At 51.3% G+C, this 26,753-nt stretch overlaps 1 protein-coding gene across 3 annotated transcripts in view; it reads right to left on the reverse strand.

Moving 5' to 3' along the window:
* The window catches only part of IGSF3 (immunoglobulin superfamily member 3), a 95,259-nt gene that overhangs the window by 18,590 nt on the left and 49,916 nt on the right, over positions 1 to 26,753 (reverse strand). For 2 of the 3 annotated variants that reach the window (XM_044238994.1, XM_044238995.1), the window contains exons 3-8: positions 22,668 to 23,045; positions 20,085 to 20,495; positions 14,326 to 14,715; positions 12,853 to 12,912; positions 9,886 to 10,287; positions 5,983 to 6,387 (exon numbers count right to left, since the gene is read on the reverse strand). In XM_044238994.1, coding sequence (XP_044094929.1) covers positions 5,983 to 6,387; positions 9,886 to 10,287; positions 12,853 to 12,912; positions 14,326 to 14,715; positions 20,085 to 20,495; positions 22,668 to 23,045 — 2,046 coding nt within the window. The remainder of the gene's footprint in view (positions 1 to 5,982; positions 6,388 to 9,885; positions 10,288 to 12,852; positions 12,913 to 14,325; positions 14,716 to 20,084; positions 20,496 to 22,667; positions 23,046 to 26,753) is intronic. The other variant, XM_044238996.1, reaches the window with a different exon arrangement.

Below are 26,753 nucleotides of genomic sequence, written 5' to 3' on the forward strand. Positions count from 1 at the left end.
ACATTCATCCTCTATCCCACAGTTAGGGCACCGTAACCATTTCTAAAGGTTATGTGAGTAGGAACGTTATACTGTCTAGGAATTTCATTTTAAGAGTAGTAAAGGGACTATTCTGAACTGTTATAAAAAGGATATGATCTGAGCACCATCAGAACTCCTGATTGCTCAGATTAGAAAACGTTATTTAACCAATTCATAGATTCCTTTCTGTGTGCTAAGCACTGTTGTAAGCACTTCATAAATACTGGCTATTTGCTCCCCACCAGATCTATGAAATACGTAACATTAGGGGCGCCTGGGTGGCTCAGTGGGTTAAGCCGCTGCCTTCGGCTCAGGTCATGATCCCAGGGTCCTGGGATCGAGTCCCACATCAGGCTCTCTGCTCAGCAAGGAGCCTGCTTCCCTCTCTCTCTCTCTGCCTGCCTCTCTGTCTACTTGTAATCTCTGTCTGTCAAATAAACAAATAAAATCTTAAAAAAAAAAAAAGAAATACGTAACATTATCCCCAAATTTAGAGATACTGGCCAAGGTCACCCTGCTGGTAAGTGGCAGAGCCCAGACTCAAACGCAGGCTGCCTGGTCTGTCCTCGCTTTTAACCACCACATGTGATGACCCTCCACACTTTGGTGTCTAAAAGGGGCTCCCTTGGCCCTCGCCCACATACCTGGGGCCAGAGCCCTCCGTGACCCCATGCTTCAGTCACATCAAAACATGTGTGCTGCTTCCTCCCTCCATGATGTCCCCTGTACATGCTGTTCCAAGCCTGAACTGGCCCACTGCCCACCCCCAGGCCGGCCCCGCCACCATCCCTGTGACTCTTCCCCAAGCTTCGACGTCTTCCCAGGCTGCAGGACAGCCTGCCAGGCAGGAATGAGGACATGCCCCTGTCTGCAGCTGCATACTGAGCATGGAAACTGGCACAGAGTAGGGGCTCAAACGCGCTTGCAGAAGGCAGCAGGAGGGAGGAGCGAGGAGAAAGCAGCAAAAGTTTGGAAGTGGAAGCAGCTGATGAGGAGTCACCCAGACATGCCCTGTCTGTCTTACCTGTCTGCAGACAGAGCAGTGACCCTTACGTGCTGCCTGCAAACAGGTGCACCTGGCGTCACCATGACAACAGGGCCTGAGGAGGTGGGGGAGGGCTGGGGGACTCCCCTAGGGCTCTGGCGCTCCTGCTCACTGTCTCTGAGCCCCCAGCAGGCGGAAGCCACACGCACCCAGCATGCCAGGAGAATGAACCTCAGCTTCTAAAAGATAGCAGGGGCCAATCCCACTTGGGATGAGGCAGGCTGTCACTTACCAGACTGTGACAAGGACAGCCACTGTTCACATGCCCTGGACCCATGCAAGTCAAAGAAAAAAGCGCTCAGCCCTCCCAATCTGCCAGGTCAGCAATAAGAAACTGGAGAAAACGGATTTGGCAGCATCCACAGGGTATTAAATATTCATCCTGACTACCCATCAGTAAAATCCCAGCAGAATACACCCACTGACAAGTCGGCTTTCTACACCGGAGGCTCTCCTCTTGGAAGCTTGTTTATTGCTTTGTCAATTTGAATGTGCAATATTTAATAGCCAGACCGAGAGAGGGTCGTAAACACTTGGAAAATGAGTGCTGACATTTCCCTTATTGCTTCTGTATTTAGGAGTATGTGATTGGAGGTGTTTTTTGGTGCTAAAGAAAATCAGAAGAAAGCAAAGCGATGCTTGGAAATTAAAAGAGAAAAGAATTGATTAAGAGCGAGGAATCGAATTTGTTGAACTGGCTTAAAGTCTTGCCTAAATGCCCCGTGGGGGTCACACTCTGTGATCAACGGGAATCAGGCTAATCTAAATCAACAAAATGGGAGCGATGGCATTCCTCGAAGATCTCCTTGGGGACGCGCGGATGGAGCAGGAAGTAGGTAAAAAGAATGGTCAACGATAGATCCGCGATCGATCGTGCCATCCAGCCAGAGATTTTAATGCATCCAATACCTGTGATGTGGTCAGGCCCGCAGGTGGCCCTGGCAAGGACCGGACTGGGGCACAGATCACACAGAGCCCCTTGGGAGCAGGTGACATGAACACTGAAAGGCTGACACATGGACCAGCACGAGAGAGCCAACAGTCCCTGGGTTTCTCTGTGATTCTGTGGGAATAAGAATATTTGATAAAATATTCTGAAAAGCGGATGGCGGCAGGTGTTGGGTGGGGGGACACTCGATGGAAAACACCAGAGCAGGGGTGAGAGGACTGTTTTGAGGGGCAAGGACTGGAGGGAGAGCAACAAGAAGAGAAGCCCAGGCTGGTTCTGAGCTCTGGTATCCCCAAGTCTTAGGAGCCATCTTGTGGCAGAAGTTTGAAGAAACGGGCCTTAGAGGAGACGTCACTTAAAATCCTTCACCATGGGGGCGCCTGGGTGGCTCAGTGGGTTAAAGCCTCTGCCTTCGGCTCAGGTCATGATCTCAGGGTTCTGGGATCAAGCCCCACATCGGGCTCTCTGCTCAGCGGGGAGCCTGCTTCCTCCTCTCTCTCTCTGCCTGCCTCTCTGCCTACTTGTGATTTCTGTCAAATAAATGAATAAAATCTTTAAAAAAAAAAAAAAATCCTTCACCATGGCATGCCTCGGTGGCTCAGTGGGTTAAAGCCACTGCCTTCAGCTCAGGTCACGATCCCAAGGTCCTGGGATGGAGCCCCGTGTCCGGCTCTCTGCTCCGCGGGGAGCCTGCTTCCTCCTCTCTCTCTGCCTGCCTCTCTGCCTACTTGCGATCTCTGTCTGTCAAATAAATAAATAAAATCTTAAAAAAAAAAATCCTTCACCATTAGCAGACTAGAACCTCTACGGGCACCTCATGGCCCCAACTTGAAAAAAACAAATTGAAGTATTTACTAACGGGTGTCAGGAAATCACGGATGGTAAACCAGAGAGAGGTGAAGTCAAATAAAAGTACCTGGTACTGAAGAGGCTCCCTGAGAAGGAGGAAAAAAAAAAAATTGCCTAGAAAATGTGCAATATAATCAAATGAAGAGCTTGGGTTGTGGAGCCAGACTGCCCGTCTGGATTTGCATCTTGCTTCTGCCTCTTATTATGGATCACTGGATCATCTATTTAATGTCTCTGTTCGTGTCCTCGTCTATAAAATGGGTGAAACCTGGTATTGTGAGAACCAAGGAAGCTACTGCATCTAAAGCACTCAGGCTGGTGAGGAACACACACAAGAAACACTCCATCAAGATTAGCTGCTGTGTCATTGTCACTATTCTCACGGCTACAACCTCCTGTGCTGTGAGACTCCCCGTCAGCCGGCTCCCAAGATAAACTTCTTTCTATTAATGAGGCTGTTAACTCAATGCATTAAGTACGCTCTCTGACGATATGGCCTTAAAGAAAGTCAAAGTCCCCCTTTCATCATCCAACCCCACTGCTTTTTAACAAGGCACACATGGGTTCAAATCCCAACCTCGCCCGCCCCCACCACTTACTTGACTTGGGCAAGTCAGAACCTCTGCGAGCCTCAGTGACTTTGCTGATCAAGTGGGACAGCAAGAGCCTCCTCCCAGGGTATCGGGTGAAGACAACACGGATCACACACGCCAAGTGTCTGACACAGTCAGTCCTCTGGTATTTTCCACTCTACTTCCCCTGCCTGCCCCACCCCCCACCATGAAGGCTCAGTACCAACCCAAGTGTGTGGCGGGGAAAGGAAAAAACGACCATGGAGCTCTTTGGGAAAGGTGAAGTGCTAACTGCATAAATATTTAAGAGAGGAGGATGGTAACATTAAGAGGGATGGACTCTCCCTCGTGCATCAGCCATTCCCTGGGCGGTGTGTGGCCCCAGCACCCACTGGGCTCTCTGCAGCCCCCAGAGGACCTGGCAGCGGAGGGGGCACAACACCGCTCACCTCAGAGCACAGGCCACGTGACTCACAGCCCCTCCCCACAAGCTTCTGCACCACTGCTGCCCCTTCTCGCTCCACAGACTAGTTCGGCACAAGCCACCGAGACCCGAAACAGGTCTCAGAGAAGACCCTCACCCCTAGCTCTCCAGCTACATTTTCCACCCAGGAGGAATGAGATGGTGTGATGGAAAATGGAGAGACCTTGGAAGCTGAGAAGACCGAGGACCACCAGCCCCAGCAAGCTCGGTTTTCCACTTGACAAGCTGGTTCACCTCCATTGTGCCTCCTAAGTTACTGGGAGCCTGGGTTTCTCCGCAGAGAAACCACAACAGGGATACAAACATCTCCATCGTTTCAGTGTTGGATGAATTTTTCATATAGGGGCTAGTAAGGACAAAGCCTGGCTCCCAAGAGGAACTTAACACATTTCTACCCCTTATTCTTTTTAGAAACACCGTAAGTTCATCGAAATCCAAATAACTTGAATCTTTGCTGAGCTAATTCCTGAGCCTTTCCTTACGTGCTCCAGCCTTAGATTCCAAACAGGGACAGAAGCAAGCAAGTATTAGGAACTGATTCAAAAAGGCAATGTCAGGCAAGGTCCTGAGGTCAGCACCGAGGCTACCTTCTACAGCTGCAGAACCATGTGACGGATGCCATGGCTCACAACGGCGAGCTTGAGGGCCAGAGGAGACCACAAAACGCACAATCACAACTAGAATGTCCTGGTCAGTGAGACAGGCAAGTGTGTCCCTCAGCACTTCCACAACAAGAGGTCATACAAAATGGGGTCTCTGCTTAACCCTCCATTAACCCAAAAACCTACTTAAGCAGCACAGCATCTTCTTTGAGCTTCCTGCTGCTCAGGCTTAGGCTGTAACTGCCCAAGGAACCCCTTCCCATCATTTATACAACTTGCTTGTTCCAAACTCTGTGGCAGAACAGGGCTTTCACGGGGTTAGAAGAGGCCAAGGGGGAGCTCAGACAACACCACTATCACCATATGACGTGGCGGAGCAGACAGGTTGGTGAGTGGGTAGAAAAGTCCTCTTTGCAAGCCGTTCAAACCATCTTTGCAGAATGGGCGGGTCACAAAGTCAGAAAGTTGTCTTTGCAAGTCGCGTCTCATCCACACCACCCTTCACAACGAGGGTGCCTGCCCTTTCCTATTCAGGGGCCCAGCGGCCATGGCAGGGAAGCTGGGCCCATAGCCTGGGCTCCACCTTCCACCAGCTTCCAGCCAAGGAGGAGACGGGACACACTCCGGGGACACGCGGAAAGCACAGATACCTACCCGCTCCCGTGCACTAGGAAAAGGGTCCAGCGAAGGAGCAACCCCTCCCCCTCCCACTCCGGGAAATGGCATGGAGGAAAAAACACAAGCATTCAAACCGTGGATCCACATTTTACCAGCTGCGTGACCCTGGGCAAGTCACAGTCTTTCCTGGGCTTGTGAAAGGCTCATAAAACCAGCAACCCTAAGCACCTGCCACAAGGGAAATAACTCAGTAAGGGACTCTCCCGTCCCCTGTCGCGCTCAACATTCCTTAGCTGCCAACAAGGGACAATGGTCCCTCCTCCATGGTGCTGTCACAAGAATTTAGGAGATGACATTAAGTAAAGAGAGTCTAAAAAGACAAGACAACTAAAAGCAGTTTGCAATTCCTGATTGGATCCTGGTTTGGAAGGAAGAAAAGAAGAAAAACTATAAAGGACATCATAGGGACAACAGGGGAAATGCTGGTAGCATTCCGCAGCGGTGGTGAATTCCTGGGCCCAACAGCAGTGTCCTGGTTGGACAGGAGAGAGTCCCTCTTCTTAAGAGGCACACACTGGAGGACCCAGAGGCAGAAGACCCGACCCCTGCCAGTGACCCTCAAATGGTTCAGAATCAACAGCCCAAACCAAACACAGGGAGAAAATGAATGGGGTAAGAGGTCAGCCATGGACAAGCCAGACCAGCAAACGGTCCTCTTACAGCCGCCTCCAAATCTGAAATTTCTGCAGCTATAAAGCAGGACCACTGAGGGCTCGATGTGCGTCCCCTCTCCGTCCCCACGTGCTGGCACCATGGCAAACCCCACCCCCCATGCCGCTGACCTGGCTGCAGCACCCTGATCTCCAGGAGGTTGGAGGTCCGCTCGGCCAGCCGTGTCCAGGTGTTGTTGTAATTCCTCCGCCACAGCTCGGCCACACACTGGTACTTGCCCGCCTCCGTGTCGCTGGCCCGGCTGATGCTGAGACGCACGTTGTTGCTCGACTCGGCCTTCTCGATGGCCGTTCGGGTTCGGAAGCTGGAGGACCTGTCCCCCCATTGGACTCCTCCATCCCGGGTGAAGGTCACCAGGTCATGGAACTCGAGGGTGCCTACCGGCTGGAACCGCCACGTCACTGACACGGGGACCCGGGCCGGATAGTGGGGTTTGATGATGCACTGCAGGTCGAAGGAATCACTGTAGGTCACGCCCGGCGTGCGGGAGATAGCTGTGACAGCGAAGCCCATTTCTGCAGAGAGAGCAGAGACTCCAGCTGTGGGAGGGAGGGGGGACACCTGGCTTTCTCAGGGCAGCGTGCCGCAGTGATGGGACTACTGGCAAAGCGAACGGAGCACTGCCAAGGCTCTGGGTCTCTCCTGATGCCCGGACCACGGCTATTTTGGCTCTCACCTGGAAGCACAAGCCCAGAAGGTCACAAGACCCTGCAGACAGAGGCCAGAGGCAATTCTCTTTGAGCAGCACTGAGCAAGTCCCTCTGAGTGAAACCTTCATTTCCATCTGCCTCCCATCAGTCCCCTTGCAGGAACTGAGGTTTGTAGGCAGAGCTCATCCTAGAAATCTTGGGATCCCAGGCTGAAACAGGAGAAAAGGGGTGCCTGGGTGGCTCAGTCAGTTAAGCATCTGCCTGCATCAGGCTCCCCGCTCAGTAGGAAGTCTGCTGCTCCCTCTCCCTCTGCCTGCAGGTCCCCCTACTTGTGCTCTCTTTCTCTCTCTAAAAAATAAAATCTTTAAAAAAAAAAACAAAAACACACACCAAGAGAAATAAGCCCCCAAGCCAACTTCATTCATTGCCTGTAAGGTGGACACAGCCTCCAGTCCCAACGCCTCCCCTGTCTGGTCTGCAGCACATCGGGGCTGGAGAACGTGAAGGCAGGTGGCAGGACATGTCCCACGTTCCTGGGCCAGGCAGTGGAGGTTCACTCACCTGCCCTTCTTTCACTTTCCTTGTGAAATTCATAGGAGACAGGCACTGAGGGAGCTACAGCACATGGCCAGACCTCGAGCAGGGGGAACTTGGGGTGAGGTGGGCTTCTGCCATCACAGTAGACTGTGAGGCTCCTAATACTCCTCACGGACGGCCAGCTGACTAGTCCCTGACCCCAGCTCCTCAATGGGGGTTATCTGACTTCCCTCACCTTGAAACACTACTTAGCATTAATACACTGGTTGTGATCATAAAACCAGGGCCAGTGAGCATTTACGGAGCGCCATGCCCCAGGCATGCTGCCAATGGCTGTGCTTCTGCCACACTTCACTGAATCCTCCAAATGACCTCGTAGGACAAGAAGGCGCACCATCCATTCCTTACGGGTGAGGAAGGGGCATGGAGAAGTGAAATGAATTCCCACGGTCAAGCTGCTAGCCAGGGGCAGGCAGGTGGTGTTATCCATGGGAAGGGGTTAAAGGCACAGACCCCTGAGCCAGATGCCTGACGGTGACACTTTCTAGCTATGTGACAGCAGCAAGTTACTTCACTTCTCTCCACCTCTATTTCCCCACCCATAAAATGGGTCCTTGTGAGGATGAAATGAGTTAATATTTTGCAGCATACTTGGCATGGAATAGTACCTGGCGCCCGCCCTATTCTGTCATATATGTCATTTGCTGAAGAAACAAAATGCACATAAAGGAAAGTACTTCAGATTCCGTGGGTAAAATACCAGGCACAGAATGAGTTTTTCAGATCTGTGTGGGGTGGTTAAGACAGCAAATAGGTCAGCATAATCTGCTGAAAAATCTGGATTTTCAGTTTGGATTTCATAAGCTATCTTTATGTATCCTTTAAAAAAAAAGTTAAGACCCAGAGACCCAGTCTTAAACCTCAAGTGGTTGTGGTGGTCACTTGGGTCTCTGCGTGCAGTATATGTTGCCCCAAGGGTGGGGGAACATAGGACCTCAGGGAGAGGCCATGCACCAGGGGTTCCTGGCCTCAACACCCTAAGGGGAGAGAGCTTCTCCAGGCAAGGGACTCTGTCCAGGTTTGACAGAGCACACACCAGGATCACGGAGCACGGGGCAGCCGGCTTACTCTAACTGAATGGTCACGATGGGCCAGGGCAGCTGGAGGGTATTCCCACCTGTCATCTTCCTGGGGCGCCTGCTGAGAGCCAGCCGTACCTAACTGCACCAATATGAAAACTCATCTAGGTCACCATCTAGACTGACAGGCAACTTGACCCCACAGTGCCCTCCACTCTCCCTGCCCTAACCGCCTTGGGCCGCCCTAACTATGGCTCTGGCCAGAGGCACCTCAGAGGTAGAGAACAGGGAAGTAGAACCAAGCCCTGGGATCCCAGGTCAGAGCCCCTGGTGACCCTGACTGTGAGAACCACAGACATAAGGTGAGAAGGAAAATTCTCAGGGGATTAGCGGATTCTGTGAGGTGACCTCTGGAGAAGTGCTCCGGACAAATGTTAACCACTCCTTGGATGTCCCTAACCTCATGATGTGGGGAAAAATGACCGTGACTGGAAAGTTAGACGTTTCCTCACAGGTGGCATCCCCAAAGGTCCACACTGGTGTTGACTGAGCCGGCGGGGGGGGGAGGGGGCGGCGATTGGCAAACTCAACCAGTGGACGAAGTTTCCACAGACAGAAATCTGAGCAATATGATGACTGCAAGAAGCAGGCCAATCTTGCGGATTAAGCTTTTAGGAAAAAAAAGTGTATTTGTAATCTTGGGTGGGTAGTATATTTGTAATCTTCCATTGAGGGAAAACCAGCCGGGGCTACCATCGTAATGGGTGTGTGTCTAAAGGCGCCACCAGCCCTACCTATGAGGAGAATGGACAATGTAGTCCCAGGGAGTGGGACACAAAGCCACTGAGGACAGTTGATGTCACAGCTGTCCTCATAAACAGGAAGACCTAACAAGACAACGACTGGCCTTTTACAATTTAATATGTTGATCTTATTAGGCAGATAAACATTGACAGAAGTCTCTTTCACGGCCCCATGAGAAGCAAATCTAATTCTCTGGTTTTAGCAAATCTCAAGGTATCTTTTAATTTCATGCTAATGAGGAAGTGGCTTTCCTAAGAAGGTGCCTTATAGAGGGAAAGATGAAAGCACAGGCTTTGAAAGAAAAATGGAGAGACTCTTGGCTTCCCGGGTCTGGATGACGGGTCTGTCCTTTAAAAGCTGTGGCCCTGGGCATATGAGGTAACCCTGCTCACTCAGTTTCCTTGTAAAATTGGGTTTAGCCCTTGGCTAGGTGAAAATTCAAAGGGACAATTGAGCTTAAGTGCTTAGACTCAGCCAGGAACATAGTAAATGCTAAAAAAAAAAAAAAAAGGGCGAAAGAGGTATTTTCTACCCTTGTATGTGTTGCTCTGGCCTTTTGAGAAGGGTTGAGCCCCTGGGCTGTAGGGCAGGAGAGCCTGGGGGCAGGCGAGAGAGGCTCTGCTCTGGGGGGTGGCCGGTTTTGGCAGTGGCCACGTTCCTCCACCTGGGGCCACCACTCCTGCTGGGTGGCCTCAATCCCCTGGCCAGAGTTCTTCCAACTTCACTCCTTCCATGCAGACCCAGGAAGGGTGCGTGCCCCCAGCTGCCACCAGTCCCCAAGGCTCTCAACCCTACCCACACTTTGGCAACAGGCCCTTCAATTAAACCCTTCAGAAGGTGCCACTGTTTCCTGCCAGAACTCTGATGGACGTCAGGGTGAGGTTTCTGACAGGGCAGCAGTCTCCCCACTGCCCCACAGAAAGACCACCCGATGCTGCCTTACCAAGAGCCGTGATGGAGACGGGGGTGCTGGCCCGGCGTTCCCCGACGATCTGCCACTCGCCGTCCACAGCCCGCACCCACTCGGTCACATGGCACTCGTACTGGCCCTCGTCCTCCTTCCTGCTGTTGAAGATGCCCAGGCTGAACGAGCTGGGCTGCACCTGCTCCATCTGGACGCCCCCGAAGCTGCTGCGCTCCCAGTAGGATGCGCCCGGTTGCACAGTGCCGTCCCGGTCTAGCCACATGATGTTGCTGCGGCGGTTCTGCCGGTCCACGAGCTGCCAGATGACGGAGAAGCGGCCCTGTGACCGGCCCGCCGTGCGGACGCTGCAGGAGAAGTGCAGGTTCTCCCCCTCCAGGATGACGCTGGCGTTGCTGGCCACCTCCACAGAGATGCTGCTCTCTGGAAAGAGGGAGAGAGGGCCACGCTGTGGCTTTCAGGCCGCTCCCGCCCCCTCCCCATAGAGGGGAAAGGAGGACGGGGGCAGAAGTCATGCTATGCAGGTGCCGGTCACCTGGAGGGTAAAAGCCCCCCGACACTTGCTGCCACTGTGAGCCCTGGCTGCTTCTGGGCACTGCCCCCCCGGATTTTAAGATCCATCAACTCAGAGGCCCTTAGCTGGGTGCCAGGGTAATGTGTGGGATAAAGAGGGTCTGAGACCAGAGACTGAATTAGAGCCTAAGAAACACAGAGCAATGACCTTACGCTTGGGTCATAAAGGCATTTATCAGGGAATCTGCTCAGCTGGGGTTCAAGGATTTTTCCACTTGGGAGTTTGAGTAAGCTGAGTGACTCCGGAATTCTACTTCACCCCCATCTTCCTGCCATTTGGTGATACGGCAGGCAAATGAATGATGGACATCTGTAACATGTCACTAGAGCCCTACAGGGCAATATTAGCAAGCAGCACAAAGACGATGGGACATACTTGGAAGATAAACATGAGCTTGCTTGGGTGTGGGTTAAAATGGCACAGGCGTCTCGTTTCACAGAGGGGTGGAGAGTACGCTCTCATACTTCTCATTACCGAACAGACCAAGGCCACCAGCTCTCCATCCTGCCACCCACGTTCAGCCCGGGTTCCACGGCTGCAACCTCAAAACCTCCTGCCAATCAAAGTTCAGGCAAAGGATCCACTTCCCTTCGCTCCTTCACTACTCACTTAGTTTGCTGACGTCACTCAGTCAAATTATTTCAACTCTACGTGGTTTGTCTCTAAGATAGGGACAGTGACATTTCTACTATGCATTTTTTTAAAGATTAAAAAGGAATTAAGAGGGCGCCTGGGGGGCTCAGTGGGTTAAGCCGCTGCCTTCGGCTCAGGTCATGATCTCAGGGTCCTGGGATCGAGTCCCGCATCGGGCTCTCTGCTCAGCAGGGATCCTGCTTCCTCCGTTCTCTCTCTGCCTGCCTCCTGCCTACTTGTGATCTCTCTCTGTCAAATAAATAAATATAATCTTTAAAAAAAAAAAAAAAGGAATTAAGACTATGCATTTAAGTCACCCAACACACCAACACACTGGAGGATTCCAAAAGGTGGTCACAGTGATCATGATTAACTATTCCTAATAACTTTTGTTTTTATAAATATCCTGCATGTTCAAATCTGTCTTCATTATGCATACATTCTTTTATCTATACTGAGTTTTAAATACAAACACCATAATGAATTCGGCTTCAGTTTTCCAGGTACCACCCACACGAAACACAGTGATTTAAAATCAATCAATGAAATCAAATTCCAGATTAAGCGGCACACCCAATCATGGAGGAGGGACACACAGACACCCATCACCATGTAGTGAATCCATCTCTTCCTGTAGTTCTCCCACAGGCAGAAACAGACAAAGATGAGCACCGAGCCCCAGCAGCTAGTTCGTGCTATGGGGAGGGTGCCTGCTTTCCATTCTGGACTGGCTTGGTCCATGTGAAAAATCGATCTGGGTTGGGTGGAAAAGAGGAATTTTCCCAGGAGCCATATGAAGATGATTTACAGAGATGGGGAGGCTCCCGGTAAGCCATCATCTACGGCACTAAGAAGCCCTAAAAACACGGATTTGGAGGCAAGCAGATGGGGCCTCTAGGCCTGGGTTCACTGCTTCCTAACTCTGTAATCTTGGGACTCTTCTTCAACCTCCCCACGCTTCCATTTCTCTTGTGCAAAATGGAGGCACTAAGAGTTCCTAATTCTCGGGGTCACAACACTGACAGCACTGTCATCCTCATTAATGATAATTCCTCTTGAAGTTAAAGACCCGTCCCCAGCAAGATCGTTCCACGCGGGGAATTGAAAGGACAACTCCGCATGAAGCAACGGAAGTCCCTTCGCTTGCCTCCAGCCGAAGAACAACGTGCAGAGCATCCCTGCCATTCCCTTTGGCCACCCCAGCGGACCCTTCCAGAAGCTCTGGCTGGGTTCCGGTGGGGACTGCCTGGAAGAACTGCCCGGTGAGATGTGGCCCTCAGAGAAGAAAAACCAGGCTGGCGGGCTGGGTCCTAGGCAGATAAGAACCCAGGGGCTGCACTGCCTGTTAAGACTAGTTCCGAGCATTCCTGGGTCTGAGAAAAAGGCAGCCAACAGTGTAGAACTCTCTGGATTAAGGGAGAACTAGCACAGACTAATGAGAATCTGACGGCACGGGCGCTGGTGAAATGTCCCATCAGGAGGTGGGTGAGGCAGCACAGGCTAAGCACGGAGCAGTGGGTCTGGAGCTGGAAGCAAATATTCCTGACACCATGCACACTCAGCCGCTCATGGGACTCGTCCTGCCACGTCTCTGCACGGTGCTCTGGCTTCTTCCTTCCTAGGATGGATAGGATTGTGGCCTCTACAGGGATTTCAGGGGCGGGAGCGCAGGAAGAAGTGATCTATGCGGAAGCACTTGGGCTCTCGGAAGGAAAAGCGCCATTAAAATCCAAGGTATTATCACCATTCCCGATGTGATCGCTGTACTTTGGTAGACTTACCCAAGTGGCCTTGGGGCAGGATCTGGTGGTGCTGAGGGACTTTAACTACCCAGTTATCTGCTGGAAAAGCAATATAGCAGGGCCACAGATCATCAAACAAGTTCTTGGAAGGGGTCGGGGGAAATCTCTTAGTACAAAAGACACAGGAAGTAAAACAGCGTGGCTGCCCTTCCCTGGATCCTTACAGCACAACGAGGAATTAGTTGCAGATTTAAAGGTAGAGAGTCCGTGGTTAAGGCAAGCACAAACCGACAGAAAACAGTCAGGAGAGTGGGCATTCGATTCAACCATTTCGACTCTACAAATACTCAGCAAGCACGTTCCCTACGCAAAGCACCATGCTAGGCATTGCAAGGAATAAAATAAGAGTCTAAGAAACAAAATAATTTTGAGATTATTAGATGTGTGAGAGAGATTTTTAAAAATATAGAAATAAGGACAAAAGAAAGGAACCCCATGGGTGAGAAAAGAAAAAAGTGGCAAGACCCCTCTGTTTACTTTATCCTTCTTGCTTGTGGAGAACTATATTAAAAATGGAAAAGGGAAAATCAAAGCATAGAGGGAGCCATAACAAGGATAAGGGAAAGAACAGGGGGAGCAGTTGAGAAAAAGGTTAAAGGTTAGTTTAAAAATTTCACTGTCCTGTTTGAAAATCAGGGCATGGTAAGCTTTAACTCTCTTTTTAGTAAAAACAGAACTATGAGAGAACGGAGATGTTAATAACGTCCTGATCCTAGGGGATGAGTAAACATGGTAGGAGCAAACGTGGGTAGTGTCCCCAGTTCCCAGCTGCAACGGCTCCCCGCCCAGATGAGGCCAGCTTTCCTGGAGACGGGAGCCTGGCCAGAGCCTTGGAAACCAACTAAGCTTTCACAGGAAGGCTATGCTCCAGGAAGACAGGAGAGGTCCCATCCACTGACTTTTTAAAACACAACTTCAATAGGGAAGAGACCCTTAGGGAAATGCCAACCCTTATACGCAAAAATGCAGACAGCAAATCCTTTTAAATAAGGGGCTTTATGACTGAAAATCCTCCCATAAAAGACCAACCCTTGTAAGTGATATTTTAAGGTAGGCATCTGCCCACTTCTTCTGGGCACTTGATTCCCACGTGGGAGCAAACAGTCATTCCCAGATTCCTGATTTTCCTCCCAGCTGAGCTGGCCCAGCCAGCATTTACAGAGGGCTGCTAACGCTCAGTTCTGGGATGTCCCTTCCAGCCTGCAAACACACCCCAGTGCTCTGAGTCACTGGGGGGTGGGGGGTGTGCTAAGTGTGGGCAGGCAAGCTAGAGAAGGGAGAGAGAAAGATTAGCGGGTTTCTCTGCCAGCGCTGACTGAACCCTTGGGCTCCACGAACCCCCCACTGCCAAATAGCTCATCTGTCCCCCAACTTCTTTTCAATGATGCCAGCTATAGACCAGACGGGGGTGGGGAGGGGACAGGAGAGGTGGCAGCACATCTCTCTACTTACTGATGGGGAGGACTATGATGGGGATGTTCTTGGGCCGCTTGCTCTCCTTGTCAATGAACTCCCCGGTGACCGTCTTTTCTCTCTCGGTCACACGACAGTTGTATTTCCCACTGTCTTCCTGGCGGAGGTGATAGATCTTGAGCACAAAGACACCGTCGCTCTCCTTGGCCACTTTGAGCTGGCCCCTGGCTTCCCGATGGGCGAATTCACTGTTGAGGACTGGCACAGCATTAGGCCCCATGCTGGCGATGAGCGAGCTGTTGAAGGCCCAGGACACAGCGAAGTAACGGTCAGGAACGTTCTGTGCCTCTAGGATGCATCTGAACTCCGCCGGCTCACCCACCGTGTACAGCCGCTTCTCGGTCTCCAGCCGAACGGTGAACTCTTTGTCTAAGGAAACCAACAACAAAACGATGCATTCTGGGTGAACACAGGGACCCCCAGCTACCCCAACAGTATCCGCAAATTCCTACCACCGGGGCCTTCTGGGGGCGTGCTAACCACAGGGAAGGCACGTCCTCGCTAGTCTTGGGAGAAAAATCCAACTGACGCCCAGGGATAATCTGAGGATCCGAGAAACTCCTGAATATCTCGGAGAGAACTCAAAGGTAGCTAGACCCAGACAGTCTAAGGGGCTCACCATCTCAGTTGAGACGGAGGGGACTCTGTAGCCTAGGCAGTCCAGGATTAGACCCCAGAGGTCAATAAGGAATATCATTCCTGACATCACTTACCCAGGTCTAGCTCTCACCTATACCCCCCGAAACTCCATTTAAGCAACAGGCCTACAAACATTTTCTGCCGATGTGGTGGAACCCACACCATGGAAATGTGAGAGACGGGGACTAGGCACTAACCCCAATGCTAAGAAATATCCGAAAATGTACCGATAACAGAGATATGTTCTTAGTCCCCTGTGCACGCTGGAAATAAAACACAGGTAATTACGACAATCGCTCGCACAAAATTCCACAAAGTGAAAATGAATGTCTCTCCACCAGTCACCACCTGTCAGATCAAATCTAGAGAAGGAGGGAGAGGGAAGATACCAAGTTCTGCTGAAAGTGAATGACCTCTGAGATGATCAGTGAGGCCAAGCACCCTCCAGAGAGCTGGCTGTCTGAACGGGAAGGAGCGGGTGCTCAGAGAGGGAAAGGCTCATGGCTGCAAACAGCGTCCCATAGATGGTGAGACACTCACCGCCCCTCATGGGCACCCATGGCAGAAGTGGGGGCTGAGACGAAGGATGAAGGTTTGCAGAAAACAGAACCACGAGGCCTTGGGTAGGAGGGCTGGAGCTAGGTCCCTCCTTCTTTCAGGTCTAGCTCTGACCCCCTGAAGATGGGAAATCACAATCCAGGTATGTTTGAATTCCTCATAGACCTGTTGGCTCTGACCTCGACTACCTTCCGTATGCTGGCATTTCCAAGCTTCTACCACTAACTTTGTGACCTTTGCCCCATTTTTGTCCCCCTGTCCTATGCACCCTTCGAGCAGATAAAAAATTCTATTTTCGTGGGGCGCCTGGGTGGGTTAAGCTGCTGCCTTCGGCTCAGCTCATGATCTCAGAGTCCTGGGATCGAGTCCCGCATCGGGCTCTCTGCTCAGCAGGGAGCCTGCTTCCCTCTCTCTCTCTGCCTGCCTCTCCATCTACTTGTGATTTCTCTCTGTCAAATAAATACATAAAATCTTTAAAAAAAAAAAATTCTATTTTCGGGGCACCTGGGTGGCTCAGTTGGTTGGGCCGCTGCCTTCGGCTCAGGGATCAAGTCCCGCATCGGGCTCCTTGCTTAGGGGGAGCCTGCTTCTCCCTCTGTCTCTGCCTGCCATTCTGTCTGCCTGTGCTCGCTCTCTCTCCCTCTCTCTCTCTGACAAATAAAAATAAAATCTTTAAAAAAAAATTCTATTTTCCCTGAAAAATCACAGGGATCACAAGTATGCATCTTTGACATCCTCTTTTCCAGTCCTCTTTTCCTCTCCTTGTTCCTGAGGCTCTCAACCACTTCCCCTCCCCTCTCCCATGGGCTGATGTCTTGCTCCAAACATCCATATTCTTCAGCAAATTAACTCCTTCCTTTAGGATCCCAAATTCCTAACAAAGCAAACCCCAATCAATGACTCCCAGGGGCTCGCCTCCCCAGGGATAGCTGCTGCCTCAGCTTCCTCTTCCTCAAAGACCAGTCCTACGAGGTGGGAACTGAAGTGAGTTTCTCTTTGTCACCCCCTGCCCAAAAGGGACACACCAAAAGGGAACTGTGCCTGTGTTATCGGCCAGACAGTGGCTCTGTGGTAAACCCAATTACAGTCACTTGACATCAATGATTTTTAAAAAAGAGGAAAAAAAAGGCATGCCTTCCAGATAAATGGCACGGAAGACATGCAAACAGGTGCCTGAGACCTCGGAACTTTCCATTTCCATTTCCTCAGAGTTAGGCTGGCTACAACTGTGGCTTTCTACTTGTGGCAACCAGAGACTCTTCTACTCTTGCGGGACAACCCCATGGTTTGGTGAAGCTTGATGTTCCCAAGTCGAAGACACAAGACTTTGAGCGTACCACCGCCTTCCTGTGCAGCTGGTCCTTGGGGATGATGCCCAGTCAATTACACCTCCAGAAACTGATTCCTGCTTTTCCCAATGCCCTCACTCTTCAGCTCCCTGAAGTTTGGCTTCTGGCCCCTCTCCCACACTTCACTGTCTTAGCAAATGTCCTCAGTGATTCCCCTGCCCACTGTGACCCTGACCCATTGCACCAAAGGCTTCTCTCAAGCAGGTTTCAGTTGGACCCACTCTCCTCCCTTGGGTTCCATGACGCCTTCCTTCCTGATTCTCCTCTTGCTTGACTGACCCCTTGGTTTCTTTCTCTTTCTCACCGAGACCTGCTCCTCTGACCTCTCACTGCTGCTATTCTCCTGGGCCTTTGCAATTACCACCACACGGCTCCTCCCAGGCCCTGATCCCTCCCAGGCTCAGCATGGACAGTGCTTTTATGTACTGAGCATCTCTGTAAGCTTCTGCGTGAAGGATGGAGTCCTGGACTGAAACTGACAAAAACAGAAGAAAAGACAACCAGGGCTGCCACCGACCGGGAAGCAGAGGCTTTGAAGCAGGACTTTGTTCTTAATACCTTTCCTTCCCCTTCCCTCCCCATCCCAATTCAAGGAATCCCCCAGAGCCCTGGCCGCAGGGTGGCCAGTACGTGGATTCCTGCTCCTTGTGGTGCTCCCCATTCTTCCATCTCTAGCACCCGCTGCCTGCTTTCCAGACTGCCGCCCACCCACCCTGGTCTCAGAGCTCCCTCCTACCTGGTCTCTCCACGGCAGGACCGACCTGTTTAATTAACCTCCAGCTGGCCTCTGGGGTTCTGTCCTTCTGGAACCCAGAACTCATAGTGTCACTCCTTGCTTGAAAATCTCTATTTCCCCCTACAAGTGTCTGAAGCAGTGGTTTTCAAACAGTCCTCGGGAGGGGGCAGAGGAAAGGGCAGTTTCTTTATGTAAAATCTTTTGTTGCCCAATATAGAAAACATTTGGTTAAGGGCAGTGAGGGAACACTGTGGCCCTCAGTGTGCCTTCCTCCACCACCTCCTGGCAGGCACCTCTAAGGGGGCTCCCAAGACCCCAAGAAGGACAGCTTGCAAACACTGGGGCTATGGAGTCAAGGCCGAGCTCCCCACTCCAGCATGTGGGCCTCAGGCCTCCTCTCGTCACTCATTTCTGGGCCTCAACCTCTACCCATGCCAGACTCCTGTCTGCTGGCCAAACATGGGACACATTTTTGTGCCCTTAAGCTTGCCCCTCTGGTGTCTCCTCAAGCTTCAGACTCAGCTCCACTGGTCCTCCTTGCTGGTTTTCCTGGATTCGCCTTCACTCTCCCATTCAGGGAAAACTTCAGGTCGCCAGGGCACTGCCTAGTCACTGTGTCCCAGAGCACCATCCACACAGCATCACAGACCTCAGAATACCCCATGAGCCATAGGCCTTCACAGCTGCCCCTTCCCTGAGGGCAGGCTCCAAGAGCTGTTCATCTTCGAATCCCCAGCGGCTCTCGCCGGACCTTCACCGCCACAGAGACTCACTGAATGTTTACAGAAAGGAACTAAGGGAAGGGCCGGATGCGGCTGCAACCGTGGAACCTGAAAAGCTTGGGGGCACCGAGTAAAGTCATCAACTTTTTTTTGCATCTAGTTTTCTCTTGGCTGGCTTAGTCTGAATACATTTGCTGGGCAAATTCAAAAAGTCCTAATCCCAAATTGGTAAGATTAAAATAAAGAAGATTAACTGATGCCACCTAATTTGAAAGCATTAAGATTCAAAATTTGGTCCAGACTTCTGAAGCTGATCTTAAAGCCAACCAGAAAGGGAAAGGATAAATACGAAATGAAGTGCCTTCCCCAGATGTCTTAGTACTGGAAGATCCAAAAGCTGCTAACGGCTCTGGGCCCGACAGAGCAGATAAAGCACTCTCTTTCCCGGAGCCGATCCTTCTCATGAAAGCCCATCCGCTGTCCAGAGAATCCCTTCTGCCCTATTACCTGTAGAGCTGTGCCAGACAACATAGACAGCAGAAGAATCACCTGGGATGTGTACTGGAAATCCAGCTTCCCAGCCCCCAAGAGCCCCGCTCCAGCAGCCTGATTCAGGAATCTGTACCATTGGGTAGACTGGAAGCACTGCTCTACACGGACACAAGAAGACCAAGACCACTGACTGTGTGTAGCAAACAGGACAGCGAGGTTAAGGTCAGGTCCTGAAGATGAGACCCCAAATGTACCACAGATCATCTCCCATAAACCACACCTCCAACCGCAGCTCCTCCTGGAGGTGAGGAACAACACAGGAACGTCCTCGGGCTGCTTACTGCACCTCGATGATGGCTCGATGACCAAAGTCAGGGCACTCAAGGTCTCGTGGAAGGCCTGCTGCTGCCCAGCCAAGGCAGCCCGCGACAGACATTAGCTCCAGATCACGGCTGGACTCGGGGGCATGGGGCAGTCGGAGAGTGTGGGGAGTCAGAGAGGATCTCTGCTCATGGAGTCATCATCTTCTCACCCCAGCTATAAACATGTCAACTCAGCCTCCTCAGGGAGCCCCCTTAGTAGGTCTTTCATGAGTGAAAGCCCTTATGGGAGAATCTGATACTCGCCAGGCGGACCTCGATGCCCTGCCCTGGGACTTCTCCCGGGGCCCCATCATAAAGCCACTGCCCTCTGCATCTGCCCCACCACTGACTTACTTTGCAGAACTTCTGAGGGACCCTGAAGTACTACGTGATAAAGCATTCTGGAAATTATAAAACACCACCAAGGACATAGTATTAATATAGAAAATCATAATTAAAGCCAAAATTTCCCTAGATCATAATTTCAGACCTCTGATGGAAGGCTCATAATCTCAAATGTCTTCTACAAATAAAATAGGACTGGTCACCGAAACAGGTAATGTCATCAAAGTGGGGGGGGGGCAGTCCCTGGGAACCCAGTTCATAAGATACAAAACAGTTTATGTGAAATCTTCCCATTTTTAAAAATGAACCTGTAATTCAAGAAAAATATCAAATACCCCATGGGCCCAAGAAACCCTATCTGTAAGCAGGATTTGGGCTGGCTGCCTCCTCTCCAAAAGTCATTAGAAGGTCAGATTTTAGGCAGGCCCCTCTATGTTCCTAGTACTTTCAGAGGTCACCAGAGAAGGATTCTGCACCTTCTCCTAGCATCAGACAACCCCCCCCCACCACCAGCAAGAACAAGAGAGAGACTGACCTGTGGGCTGGACGTTGACCACAGTACCCTCGGACCGCTTTCGGGTCATGGCGTACCATGAGCCATCTGGGTCCTGGATCCACTCGGCAGCCTCACAGTAGAACTCGCCCTGGTCGGAGGGCTGCAGGTGGAAGACGGTGAGGCGGAATGTGGAGCTCCCCAGCTTGTCCAGCCGCACCTCCCCCAGGCTCTGCCTCTGGGCGTACTCGCTGCTGGAGTGCAGCACAAAATCTCGGCTCAGGGCAATGACCTCTGCAGGCTTCTCGCCCCCTCGCTGCCGGAGCCAGGCCACTGACAGGTGGCTGTGCTGGAACGTCTCCGTGGTCACCTCACACGTCAACTCCAAGGGGTCCTGCTCCACTTTGTGCAGAGTCTGGGGCACGGCCGTGGTCTGCAGGGTGTCAGGAATCACTGCAACACAGAAATGTCCCGGGCGCATGGTCCCAAAGCTGCAGACCCTCACCCTTGCCGGGGGGGCCAGCCACTGACCCCACACGGCCTTCAGCAGTCACCGGGAGGCCTCGGTCAACCCCGGATGGCACAGAAACAGAAGGAGTTTCCTGCGTGGATTTGGACTGCAATTTTTTGGCACTTAACACTTACCTGTTTGCTATTTTAATAACACTTGGCTAACACAGGCGGGACGTACTTCGTTCCTCATAGTAAACGAACTCTCTAAAAATACCGTGTCAACAAGAATTCTCTTTTAGGCCAAATGAGATTTTGTTGTTCCTTCTGGTACTGCTTCAAGATACTTTCGCTTGGCTTCTGACCGATCCTCAAAAGGAAATAGTTCTTAGAAGTTGCGTTTTCACATGTCTGTGCACCTCGCTGACTTCCTCCCTTCTCACTGCCTCACCCCCATGTTCCCCCCCACTCACTTCAGCAATGCAATGCTCTAGCAAGGCTACATTGTAAAAAAAAAAAAAAAAAAGAAGAAGAAGAAGAGAGAAAGAAAAAAAAAGTCTTTGGCAGAGGAAAGCAACAACAACCTTGATCATCAGGTAGGTGGAATTTTCCTGTAATTCATGTGTCAGAGGGGTCCGTGTTAGAAGGAAGCCTCAGTTCTGGCAAGTGAGAACATGGCCCCATGGCCCCTTGGTCAGAACTGCACTCTGGGGGCACCTGGGTGGCTCAGTGGGTTAAACCTCTGCCTTCAGCTCAGGTCATGACCTCAGGGTCCTGGGATCAAGCCCCACATCGAGCTACCTACCTCTCTGCTTACTTGTGATCTCGCTCTCTGTCAAATAAAAAAATAAAATCTAAAAAACAAAAACAAAAACAAAACTGTACTCTGGAGACTCAACACCCCCCTTCTTGGCCTGGGGCCACCCCAGTCACAACAAGTATGTGTTTTCTTACTGAGCTCATCTCAGGCCTGGGTCTCACAGGCCTCTCGATAGGATGCAGACCGACAGAAAGGAAAAGTGAGTTTGGTGTGGGGTGGGGAGAGGAGAATTCAGTGTGGACAGCACTGGGGTGGAATGGTCACCCATGTAGAGGGTCAACCATAATAAAGCTATTCTGTTTTTCTGCTCAAGATATAATTTCCAAGCAGAACTGTGATAATAAAAACTGGAGATTAAAACTTGGGCGGAAAAACAGACCAGCCTTGATATCGTTGACTCTTCCAAATCAGCAAGCCTGGTGGCCCACAGCCGTCCACACTGAAATCTGTCCCCTCCCACCAGCAACCTCCAACATTCAGGGGGTACTAGGGCCAAGGGAGACAGCTGGTGCACAATCCCTTGCTTGTGCAGCCGGAGGACCTAGGGAGTGGCTCCGGGTGTGAACGAGGACCTGCAGGTGCACTCCCTCCTGACTCAGCAATGCCTGCAAGTCTCAGAGCCCCAGAGCCCCAGAAGCGCAGTCTCGCTTCTCTGCTAGCGGATGTCCTCTACTCCACCTCCATCACTTCTTCAGGCAGATCATCAACCACAAATGTCCTTGCCTTCGATTTTCCTATCTCCTTTCACCAGCTACAGGGTCAGTTAACCTTCTCGGAATTCTTAACACCTGCATTCGATCTTTTGTTTTAGCCCCAGCCTTCTATTTACGAGGGATTTACAAGGGAACCCACGACCTTTGTTCACTCATGCTACTGGTTAACCACTAAGACATCTGAGGAGCTTTGGGTTTTTGTTGTTGTTGTTGTTTAGTCAAGTAAAGTTGGAAAGCAGGGACTCGGTAATCTGGACTCAGTATTTATTTCCTCCCCTCCCCCACAACCCATATGGTGAATCTAATCCTTCCTTCCCCCACCCCCAGTGGTATTTGGAGGTGAGGCCTCTGGGAGGTGATGGGGTCATGGAGGGGGAGACCTTGGAAAGGGACCTCAGTGAGCTCTCTCATTCCCTTTCTGCCATGGGAGAACACAACGAGAAATCAAAGGTTGGCAACCCAGAAGAGGGCCCTCACCAGAACCAACCGTGCCTGCCACCTTGACCTTGCACTTCCAGCCTCCAGAGCTGTGAGAAATCAATGCTTGTCGTGTCAGCCATCTGGGCTGTGGCATTTGGGTATAGCACCCCGAGCAGACTCACTGGGGTGGGATGCCAGCCACGGGAAACGTCATCTCCTTACCCACGAGGTTCATCTTGGCACTGTAACTCCCGAAGTACTGGTTGTCCGTGCTGGGCGTGTGGCACTCATACTCCCCGGCGTCCCGGGCCTGCAGGTCGGTGATATGCAGCAAGGCTGAGTTCCCCTGGACCCTCTCCACGTAGATCTTCCCCCCGCGGACTCGCTGGGTGTAGATGGCGTAAGGGAAGGAGGAGTCCACGGTGCTGACGATTTGGACCTCCCGTTCTGGGGCGGATGGCAGGTAAATGGACCACTGGAAATTCTGCTCCGAAGGCCCCTGGTAGCCGCTCACGTTGCACCAGATGGTGATGTGGGAGCCCTCCGTGCGGTACAGGGGTCCTTCCTGGACGGCGACATGTCGCTGTGCCAGCACTACACCTGTGGGGGACACACGGACAGGCTCGCTTACTTCGCAGACCAAAACGCAGAGTAGGCAGCGATCTTCAAAAGCGTTTGTGATTTGTATGACATGATCATATAAATAGCTTCCTGGCCCTCTCTAAGGTGCTCTGTGATTTATAAATATTAATTAAAACACTGCGCTAAAGCTCTGTCCCGAATTTGCATATATGGAGATCTGACCAAGCAAAGCCGCAGTTGGTTACTGATTCAACGGCTGAACCCTTGGGAATTTCATTTAGTCCCTCTGTTTGTCATTTGTTTTATATCTACTTATTAATGCCGTTTATAAAGTTTTTAATGAAATGAGCAAGAAACGTTGACTCCTTGACACCCATTCCCATGAAAACAAATAAAAGCAACCGTCCTGCAGTCTGGGCCCGTAGGATGAAGGGAGTCCTGCGGCCCTTGCTTTGGTGCTGCGCCCTTTGTTTTTAGATGTAGCTCTTCCCAGCACAGGAGGTGGAGGAGCAGTTACTCACCTGGAGCTCCTGCGGGCGACTGCGGCTTGAAGCTGAATGCACATGAATGTGGAAGGACAGCCCCGATGCCCGCACACTGGCCATGGGGGGAGGGGGGGCTGCCAGTCTGGCTGGCTATGCTGCTCTGGGGTCACCCCTGCCTGCCTTCTCCTCATTCTTCTTAACTACGCTCTCCCCCATAGACTCGGGAGCATGGAAAATGGTGAGTTTCATTCCTCATTCCATGCTAGCCTGAGGCTGCTACTGCCTGAGCCCCAGGGCAAGGAGGAGAAGGCACCCCCACATCTCCTCACCAACACCGACCCCCCACCCCCAAGCCGAATGGCCTTCCTTCCCTGCAGCAGCTGGGTACAGCAGTGAGGCACAGGGGGCAGGTGAGTTCCAGCCCCTGTTCTGGACTGGCTGTGTCATCTTGGACAGGCTGCTTTTCCTTTCTGGACGTTGATCTCTTCATCTATAAAATGATTTCTAAGAAGGCCTGGGAGTGGACCAGCACATACATTAGGGCTGGCTTTGTCCCTTACTAGCTGTGACCTTGGCTTAATTACTTAAAACCTCGGGGCCTCAGTTTTCTCATCTATAAGACTGGGACAATAACATGGGCCTCACGGAGTTATCAGACTCAGTAAGATAACGCCCATAGGGGTGCCTGGGTGGCTTAGTGGGTTAAAGCCTCTGCCTTCCGCTGGGGTCATGATCCCAGGGTCCTGGGATGGAGCCCCGCATCAGGGCTCTCTTCTCAGCAGGGAGCTTGCTTCCCTTCCTCTCTCTCTGCCTGTCTCTCTGCCTACTTGTGATCTCTGTCTATCAAATAAATAAGTAAAATCTTTAAAACAAACAAACAAAAGCACCTGTAAAGCCCCCAACACAGGGTCTAGCCCACAGTTACTCTTCTGTGCAGGGCTGCTAGCTAAAAACCCCTCCTAAAAACCCCTCCTGGCTGGAACATTCTGCAGTGCTGGATCCATGGGTTTGGCCAGACATCCCCAAGGACAATCCAAGGGCCTCTTGACAACGACAGCGCCTCTCTCCCACCCACCTCCACGCACAGCAGCAGCCCACTTCCACGGTCCATGACAGCTTCCCCTCTCCCTCTCTGAAAAGGAATCCCAGCTGCCCAGATGTGAACCGATCTGACGGGGATCCAGCTGGTGAGCAGCCCAGACAGCTCGAGGACATGGGGACACAGCTTGAGGCCAGTCCGGGGCTGCACTTGGGAGGGGGCAGGATGGGCACCTCCGAGCAAGCTGGCCTCAGCTACAAGATGACAGACTTTACCACAGACCCTAGAAGGAAAGACGGGGAGCTTCCGACCTGTAATTCACAGAAATCCTTTCCTCCCAATCCAAGTCTTACCCGGAACCCCATCTTGGCTTCCTGCGCAGAAACTGAGAACTGAACAAATGAAGGATCAAAGTGGTCTGTGAATGTCACTGATCCATCCTGGTTGACAGCCCTCATTACTACACTGACAGCCAGGGAGGAGACAGCTCATTAGTTATTTTCGGTCTGTGAAAATTGTGGTGTATAACATTTTGACTATGTGTACTCTGTCTATGACAACTTAAAATATCTGTATGGTGACATTCTGAATCAAATGTTTGCACTCCTCCAGAAACACAGAACTCTGAAAACAATCTAACTGCATTCAGAACATTCAAGTCTCTTTGTATCTCAGGGCTTGGGGACACAAAATCCACAGCCGCTTGCCAGGAAGGCCACTAGAGGCAGGTGAGAGGGAGCCAGCTTCTCCTTCACGCTGCAGCCACGCTAGAATCAACCGGGGACCTTTCCGACACAGCAGGGGCTGGACCCCAGCTGGTGTAACTGGTCTGGGGTACAGCCCGGCCAGTAGCAATTCTAAAAATCCAAAAGCATGGCAAGGTCGACAACTGCTGCTTCCATGGGTCTCTATGTGCTGGCAACCAGGTGTCCAGATTTTGGAGGCCATCTCCTCCCTTCTGCAAAGACTCTCCGTGAATCTGGGTCAAGAGAGCATCACTCTTCTCATCCCGTGAATGGGCGCGGCGGAGGCCAGTTCTCAGGCGAGGCAACCCAGAGCTTAGCCAGCCCATGTTCTCCTCACAGACCTTACCACAGCGTTTGGCCATCAGATCACACATGTCACCCCCTGGAAAGTAAACAGCGTGAAGCGGCCTTGATGAGCTGAGGCATCCGGGTCAAACTAACTTGTCCAAGCCCGAAGCAGGCTGTAAGCAGCCTTGTTGAACAAATAAATAAACAAATACCAGGCTGGACTTGAACCACACACATTCGGCCGCACTTGTTCATTCAAGATCTCCTTCATTTCCTTCCCGCCCCACAAAGGGCCTCTGGTCCCTGAAAATAACACCGTTCTTAAAGAGTGGACCCTAACACAGAAGTAGAAATTACATTTTCCTTCTCAGTTTAATTCCCTTTCTGCACCCCACTCTCCACATTTCCTATTCCTGGCACTGCCCCCTCATTTTCTGAGACAGCGCCGTGTCTTCAAAGAGACCCAGGTCCCCTACCTGGCCAAGGCCTGCGCTGGCCTCGAGGCCCCTTCCGTCTTCCCTCTCAGCCTACAACAGGAGACTCCTCCTGGGAAGGGATTACTTTTTTTTAGTGTTATTGCTTTTTTTCACCTTAGACATTCTTATATGTTTTGAATTACTCTGCAACAAGCAAATACCACTTCTGTAATTTAAAAAGAAAAGAACAAATATACACAGGGTCATATACAGCCATCTAAATAGGACTGGATGCAGAAGGCAGAAAAAGAGTGGAAGACAAAAATAAGAGCAAGGAGCAAGGGCTACAAATACAAAACAGTAATATGTGTGGTAGCTACAAATGCAACTATATCAGAAATCACTCTGAACATCAATCAATGGTCTAAACATGCCAATTAAAAGAGATTGTGAGAGTGGATCAAAACACACGAGCCAAAAATTAACAAGTCAGGAAATGACAGATGCTGGCAAGGATGTGGAGAAAGGGGAACTCTCCTACACTGTTGGTGGGAATGCAAACTGGTGCAACCACTCTGGAAAACAGCATGGAGGTTCCTCAAAATGTTGAAAATAGAGCTACCCTACGACCAGCTATCGCACTACTGGATATTTACCCTAAAGATACAAATGTAGTGATCTGAAGGGGCACGTGCACCCAAATGTTTATAGCAGCAATGTCCACAATAGCCAAACTATGGAAAGGGCCTAGA

The sequence above is a fragment of the Neovison vison genome, chromosome 2 (assembly GCF_020171115.1).
Source record: "Neovison vison isolate M4711 chromosome 2, ASM_NN_V1, whole genome shotgun sequence".
NCBI lineage: Eukaryota > Metazoa > Chordata > Mammalia > Carnivora > Mustelidae > Neogale > Neogale vison.